The sequence below is a fragment of the Tamandua tetradactyla genome, chromosome 11, assembly GCF_023851605.1.
Source record: "Tamandua tetradactyla isolate mTamTet1 chromosome 11, mTamTet1.pri, whole genome shotgun sequence".
Taxonomy (NCBI): domain Eukaryota; kingdom Metazoa; phylum Chordata; class Mammalia; order Pilosa; family Myrmecophagidae; genus Tamandua; species Tamandua tetradactyla.
The window spans coordinates 50484662-50492348 of NC_135337.1; the positions used below are offsets into that span (position 1 = coordinate 50484662).

The 7687-nt window shown below is 36.6% G+C and overlaps 1 protein-coding gene across 12 annotated transcripts in view; it reads left to right on the forward strand.

Moving 5' to 3' along the window:
* The window catches only part of SLC44A5 (solute carrier family 44 member 5), a 320175-nt gene extending 313111 nt beyond the window's left edge, over positions 1-7064 (forward strand). For 6 of the 12 annotated variants that reach the window (XM_077120597.1, XM_077120601.1, XM_077120599.1 and 3 more), the window contains 2 exons: positions 556-640; positions 3591-3806. In XM_077120597.1, the coding sequence (XP_076976712.1) occupies positions 556-640; positions 3591-3703 (198 nt within the window). In that variant the 3' untranslated portion in view covers positions 3704-3806. Of the gene's footprint in view, positions 1-555; positions 641-3590; positions 3807-6685 lie in introns of those variants that run through there. The other 6 variants (XM_077120596.1, XM_077120592.1, XM_077120594.1 and 3 more) reach the window with 2 other exon arrangements.
* Positions 7065-7687: the final 623 nt, after the last annotated feature.

Here is a 7687-nt window from a genome sequence, read left to right on the forward strand (position 1 = left end):
CCATTGGCCATCTTATGCCTTCTGGGTTGGGGTGCAACCTCGGGTAAAGCAGTTCCCTGCAGTCCTGGAGGGAAGCAACTGAATCATCAGTATTCTATTTCCCCAATGTCTGGTAAATGGCATGACAGCTGGAAGGGATCTGGGCAGAGCCCCACAGTATCCATTATAATATAGTAACTTACGTAATCCACGTGTTATAAATTCTATCATTATTCACATCCTCTCCTCCACAAAGAGGTTAAACAACTTGTTGAGTGAATGCCTGACCTTTGATTCAGACCTCTTGCTCTCATTTCCTATACTGTACTGCCATAATGAGTGGACTCTACAAAATTCTAAATTGGAATATTTCTGGTAGGCATTGGAGATAGTAGTAAGAAAACAGGCCCATAACCTAGTACATCTAATGTGAATCTCAATACAAAGCAAGCAAAAGCATTATCATTGAATTTTTTTGGTTTCTATATTGAAATCTTTTACAATACAGAGCATCTCACAAGTTTTTCACCTTGACTTTCATTTAAAGCTATACTGTTCTTCTTTACCCACTTACAGACCGTCATTATTGGATCTTACCTAGTTGCACATGGGTTCTTCAGCGTCTATGCAATGTGTGTTGATACACTTTTCATCTGCTTCTGTAAGTATTTAGTATGTGTTCCCCCCACCCCCACCCCAGTGGTATAATTTAAGGATGAGAAAGTTAAGACCCAAGTCCTTAGCTGGCTTATGGATTTGCTATGACCTGGCTGCAATGGCAAAACATTTGTTTGGAAGGAGACATTGCTTAGTAGATGCTCTTTAAATCTTAACAGTTTGCAAAGCACAAGAGTGCCAACTATGAAATGAATCTCAGGCTTCATGGCATGGTGCTAGCATGACATTACTTTTTTCATTTCTTTGTTTTCAAGTTTATATTAATAATTGGATTCTGTTGTGCTTTGGGAACAGAACTGAAGACATAACTGGGCTTTGGAAACCGAATTTCCAGAGGAGAGGCTTTATACATTCCAATAAAGTGAGATGGCAATGGTTTCAAAGACATATATGGTCAATTCACACTATGTAACACAATAACAAATGGACAGGATTCAGAGAGAAGCAGGTCTTAGAAGTGGCTGGATCAATTCTGATGCTTAAAATTGTAATACTTCTTTAGAGCTTTTATCACTGATTTATACACCATGCCCCTGTGTGATATGTGCAACTCACATACATAGAATGGATATGTTTTACATTAGTACTTCATCTTAAAAGCCTGGATAACTTAGAGCTCATCAGAAGCTTGTTCTGGCCAATGTCATCTCTTTGAAAAACCTTTTAAAGACAGAGACTGTAGAGTCAGGTGAAGAAATAGAACTTGTTAACCCTATATAGCTCAGCACCCTGTGAGATTATTTCTCCATCACACTACTCTTAAGAAAAGCAGAGAAAGCTTATCGTACGACAAAACATTACTGAGCTTTGCACTTCATATAAAACTAACAGTTTATTTTTAGAGTAACCTTCAGCACCAACTTCACACTGGAAACAGAAGAGAAGTCACTAACTTATAAGGAAATATATTCAAGTATAAAATTCTTAGTAAATGGTCCAAGCTTATCATTTTTTTTCTTTCCAAACATTTCAAAGTTAATTTTCAACAACTAGACAAATAAATCTGGAGATCTTTGTCTGCTAGTTAGCTTTTCCTCTAGCAGTAAGTGACACTTGGATGTTAAAGCTTTTCCCTGTACCTCAGTGGCTTGTTCAGAAAAGCGTCTACAAAATACGATACAAACAAGGGTCAGCTCGGGCATGACCTGGAAGCAGCAGCACAGGAGTAAGACAGTGCTAAGACGTATTTGAAGGGGGGCTCTCGTTTGCTCAAAGGATCTCATTTCTCACCTTCAACGCCAACCGTTGGAGCAGTACTTGCACATCCATAGTCAACCCTTCCCCTTCCTTGTAACTGAAAATGTTTCTCAAAATATACCTCAGGAAATATCTAGATACCTGCAAGTTTCCTGACTTTGGAAGCTTTGGCAAATCATATGGATTTTTAATTTGCTGGTGAATTTTAAATTTGGGCAGTAAGAAATGTTTTCCACCAATCTTTATTAATCAATTGTCAACTTAATTGAAAACCGGATGTAATTTCAGCTTTATTCAACACATTGCAGTGGTGAACATGAATTTTGTTTCAGACACTTGTCTTTGATGATAAAGAACAAGGGAAAACATTACATTTCCACTTCCTCCCCCAATTGTTATTATGGGTAACACCTTAAACTTTGGAAAACATTCTTCCTAAATGATCCTCTAGCCCAGATTCTGATGGTATTTATTTATTTTTATATCTTTTTATACCTATTGTCTTTTTATACCAGAGAACGACTTCATTTACAGAAAATAGCATCTTTTTTTTTTTTTTTTAACATCATGAGGTACGGGGAACCCTGGCCTGGCATTGAGAACTGCGGTGGGGAAAAATGATAGTTGTAGATTATTACTAATGGATCCCAGCCAGGCTGCCTACCCTATGTCAAGAGTAAAAGTGATCTTAGGTATAGAAATGTTATTAAGGACGATCAAGAATGTTCAGTGTCTATCATGTCCCTTCCTTAGATTTTCATTTTCTTTGTGAAGAAGGAAGGTCTAATACAGAAGTTTACTAAACCAATAAGCCAGACATTCCCTAAAATGTATGAATAAAAATCATTACATTTTATCCTACAAATCTGTGATTATCCTATGGGACTTGACTACAGATATCATATAATCTTTTTTAATATAGTACTCAAAATATAAAATCAATTTGCATTTATACATTTTATTGATAGATGTTATCTACTGTGCATTATATGTATCTGCAGGAAATTTTTAATTCCATGCAAACTTCCTCTTGCTTCTCAGCATAATTCTGGTGCTTCCCCCAAAACACCCAGCAGGTATGTGCTCACCCTAAGCAAAGCAGGATGGTAAATTCACATAAGACAGGAGTCAGAAAATACACCGGTATTAGCTTTCAAATATAATCTGAGCAGATGACAAGGATTTGGGACAGGACCTCATATAGTTAAGTAGGAGGAGAACTGAAGCAGGTATCGGAAGGCTGGGTCCCCATCCTGTCTGCCCCACAGCTTTCTACTTCAGGAAAGTCATTTTGTGTCCCCGGACCTCAGTCTCTTCCTCTGTTACATTAGGGTGTAGGCTACTGTTAAAAGTGATTTTTAACTCTGAAATTATTACTCAACATTTATCACAAGATCCCAGAGAATATGACAATTTGTTTCTGAAATGAACAATCATAGAGTTAAAAGGATAGCACTTTTGAAAGGACATGAATGATCTTGTTAAACTATAAACTATCAAAATAAACCTCTTTTGGAGTGGGTAAGATTTAGGAAGTTTCAGTGTTTCCTGACAGAAGTTGAGGCCTTCTACCTGTTCCAGCATCAGCAACTTGACTGCACTAAGTTGTCTTATGTTTGACTTTCTAACACTGATTTTTCTGATTTCTCCCTGTTCGACTCTTCAATATTTTAAAATGCGTATAATTGTTCTGCTGCTGCTTGCTGCTTTGGCTGCTTTGGCTGCTGCATATACAGGTGAAGATATGGAAAGAAATGATGGATCTACAGAAAAACCCTACTTCGTAGCCCCTAACGTGCACCGAATTCTGAACAAGATGAAACTAGTTCCCCAGGAACAGAAAAAGTAGAAAAGCTCCAAACAGTGCCACTCACTTTTAAGTAGAAGTTTTGTAAAATTAGGTCAATTGTATTTGAAAATGATGCTTTGGAGTAATGTGAAGTTCCTGTGCTTATTTCTTTAAAAGTCAGCATGTGGTGCCATCTGAGGAGTCAGGCATTTGATGACAGTAGCCTCTGTAAAGGAGGATATTTTATAGACTTGTGATCCCAGCTAAATAGCAAGGTGTAAATGTCGAACAAATTTTTTAAATCTATAGCCAAAAGTGTTTTAATAACTTTTGTAACTCAGTGTGCTGTTTCCCATTGCAGCACTTTGTTAGCCTTTCTTTTTATAAGTGTGTATGTATTTGTAAAAAAAATATTCAGGCAATTTTTAAAAACACTATAAATGTACAGTTGATTAGCCATAAAAAAAATGATGGATAGCTAACCAGCATATGGTACTGAATTTGTAAATATGGTGCTATGGTTATATTTATACTGTTCAAGCTGGTGGGCAACTCTCTAAACTGTGATTAAACATGTATTAACGGTTCCCTAGGAAGTATATTTCAGTAACTGATTCAAGTCCATAACAAACTTAGAGAATTTAATGTTATAACCGTTCCACAGAGAGTTGTACCAGGTAAAAGTTTACTGTGGAACTTCCCTTATATTTATAGTGAAGTTAAATCTGAGTTCTGTAACGTCCTTTCCAATGATATGAACCTCTGACCATGGTGAAAATATTCTGGGCAAAAGTGAAATTGTCACGTAATCAGGCCTTTTGTCTCTAATCCAAATTTCCTGTTTCCATCATACAGAAAAATGGTCTAGATTTGTGATAGAGGACTGATGACATCTTTTCATAAGCGTACCTGTATTTTCTAGATAAAAGAGATTGATTTTTGTTCTATAAAAGGTTTACTTTTAGCTCAACTTTCAGTGAGGAAAGACAGAAGTTAAGTAAGACACTTTTGATTTCACACAAAGGAAAGATACTACGGGCCCTCTGATAGGCACCGCATCTGGTGCACGCTGAGGGGTTTAAGAAATCGCTCCCTCCAGGCATGAGGAGGAGAATTCCTGCCCGGCACCTGCCCCCTGGCCAAGCCGCGAGCTGGTTTTTGGTGCCTGAGCCTCTGCGGGGCAGAGCGAGCTCGGCTCAGACGCACGCACACCTGCCTAGCCCCGCTGGGCGCAGGCACCCGCGACGTGCCAACAGTGTGGAGCAGGCACCACACTAGGGGCATAGGACCGGCTTGAGTCCTTTTGGCTTTTACGCTAAGCTTATGAATGAGGTAATTTATGGATTGACAGAGAAGAAGCATGTTGATCTGAGTATGATCCATGCTCCCAAGAAAGAGACAGAAAAATGCATCACTGTTATAACTTATACAAATAGTAAGGTATTTAAGGACCCTGAAGGGTGGGACTGAGATTTAGACTGATTCCATGGCCACGTAGGCGACCAGCCACTGATGAGGGAAGATTTTCAAGATACTTCTCCTTAGAATGGGCCCCGACTTATTCTTGGCTTACTTTCTTGAGACTGTCATAGTTGGAAGAGTCAGGAGGCCCCACATCCTGGCAAAGGCCTTTCCTTATGCTCATTGTCCTTAAAGCATAAAATTCAGGGACGAGTGATCACTTACATGCCTAGGCTTTTATTATTTTATTATCCAACAGAACATGGGCCACAAACTGATCTAGTAGAATAGTAGTGACCTCTCCCTTAAGTATTGAAAACTTACAAATAATAAATTCCCTTCAGGAACAGTCAGAAACTTCATAATAATAAAGCAATGGGTCTCTCATTTTTTTACACATTTAAATCACTCTTAGAACTTTTTATACATATGGATGCCCGTCCCCACTTGAGAAATCCCGATATGTTGTGCTTGGGGGTAGGCTAGCATATGAATTATCATAAAGTTTTCTAGTTGATTCTGATACATTTATAATTTGGAAAAACACTTGAACAAAATAAAAAGACAAGCAAGAAATTACTTGCCTATTTTCCCCTTCTATTCTTGGCTGTTCTCTACCAGTTAGAAAATTGAGGAATACAAGAAAAATTAATTTGGAGACTTCTAACAATCATAACTTCTGTAGCTTGAGAGGTCCTCAGTACTAGGTGGAGACCATGTACCAAATATTTAACATTATATCTGCTGACTGGACCAGAAAATTCTCTAGAATAAAGCTTAGAATGGAGGATCATTCTAAGCTTGGCTGTTCTTAAAGCTATGACCCTTGGATACAAAACTGTAAGAAAGAAATGATCATTTTGGTAACTATTTCTTAATGATCTTAAGCATTTGAAGGAAGAATTCCTAAGTGTAGAAGCTATAACTAAAATATGGGCTGTTTCTAGTCAAAATGATGCTCTTCATAATTACTTCCTTATGTAACTGAAATATATAGTCAAAATGAGCATTATATTTGAGAAGATATTTAGAAACCATTTTCTTACAAAGCAATTAACTAACAACTAGAAAAAAACAGCAATATTTCTCAAAACTTGTAGGTGAAGGATTTTCAGTATACTAAATTTTACAAATCTTAATTTATAAAAATTATGAAATTTATAATTTTGTTTGCCATGTTGTTGATGGCAAACAAAAGCAATTCCCAAAAAAATTGGTAATTTGGAAAATAAATTGAGACCATAGTACTTTTCAGGAACTTGAAGGTGAATTTAGCAATTCCTAATGAATCTTTTGGTTTTTGAAATTGTTTGCTATCAACAGAAAGTCATTTCCTTGATTATGCAATTGAGAGACACTCAATATTGTCAGAATCTGATCTGTAAATGAGATATCTTCCTGATATTTTGACACAAGGGCTGACTGTTTTCTCATACTTGTGTTTACAGTAATGTTGATGCCAAACTATGCTGTTTTCTAAAAACAGTTTGTACTGCTGTAAAGCAAATATACAGCAGATGGCGATGTTACTTCTCTTTCCATTTTGCTTTGACATTTACTCTGTGCCGTTCTTCCTCCTAGTGGAAGATTTAGAAAGAAATGATGGCTCTACCGAAAGACCCTATTACATGAATCAAACTCTGCTGAAGCTTTTGAACAAGAAAAATGTACAAAGTAAGGAGCGGTAGAAGAGCAAATAGTGATCATCCTGCGGTGGTGTGTTACGTTTTTCTCATCTGCTGTATCTGTGCAACACTCATTTCACATGTTTTGTATTTAGCAATGCTGTATTCACAACCTTGTTGGCTTTTTTTGCATGTTTTATACCAAAGCTTATACTGTAATATGTGAAGCCATCAGAAGTCACAAGGGAATTGTTAATAACATGGAAACATTTTTATACTAAGATCTTGTTTTGTAATTCATTTTGAAATATAATTGCTTGGATGTTTTGAAAATACTAGTGACTATGTGAATATTCTTTTACACATTAGATTGAAAAATATGTTATTTACATGGATAGCTCCTGATATATTTTTTAAATTACAACTAAAAGACTTCTTCTGCAGGGAAAATTGGTACACAAAGTGAAATTTTAAATTTTAAAGCTTTCCTCGCTCTTATTCAATGGTAAATCAGTAAACGGACTGCCCCGCTACAGATTTTGCTCTAAGCCTAGAGTGTTTCCTATTTTAAAAAATTGTCAATCATCCAGCCTTTACTACTTAGTCCTCTCTGACAAAAGTGCCTTACTGGCTGTTTAATATTACCCAGCTTTTGTGGGCAAGTTTACAAACGTTGTTTAAAAAAAAAAGCCTGCAATGTTTAGTGATTAAAACAAGTCTTGCATTTGTTTTCCTCTTAGCTCGCTGGTTGGAAATCATTTGTCATTTCAGTATGTTTGATATCTTCACTATATAGAGAGTACATTATATGACATGAACAATTTTCCTTGTGTCTAGTGAACATTTCTGAATGTGTACCATACGCAAAGGAAAAAAAAAACTTGAAAGGATACTTGCTAGGTTTGTTTGTTTTTTAACTAAAAAAAAAGAGAAGTTTTAAAGGTAATCTTTTCTATAG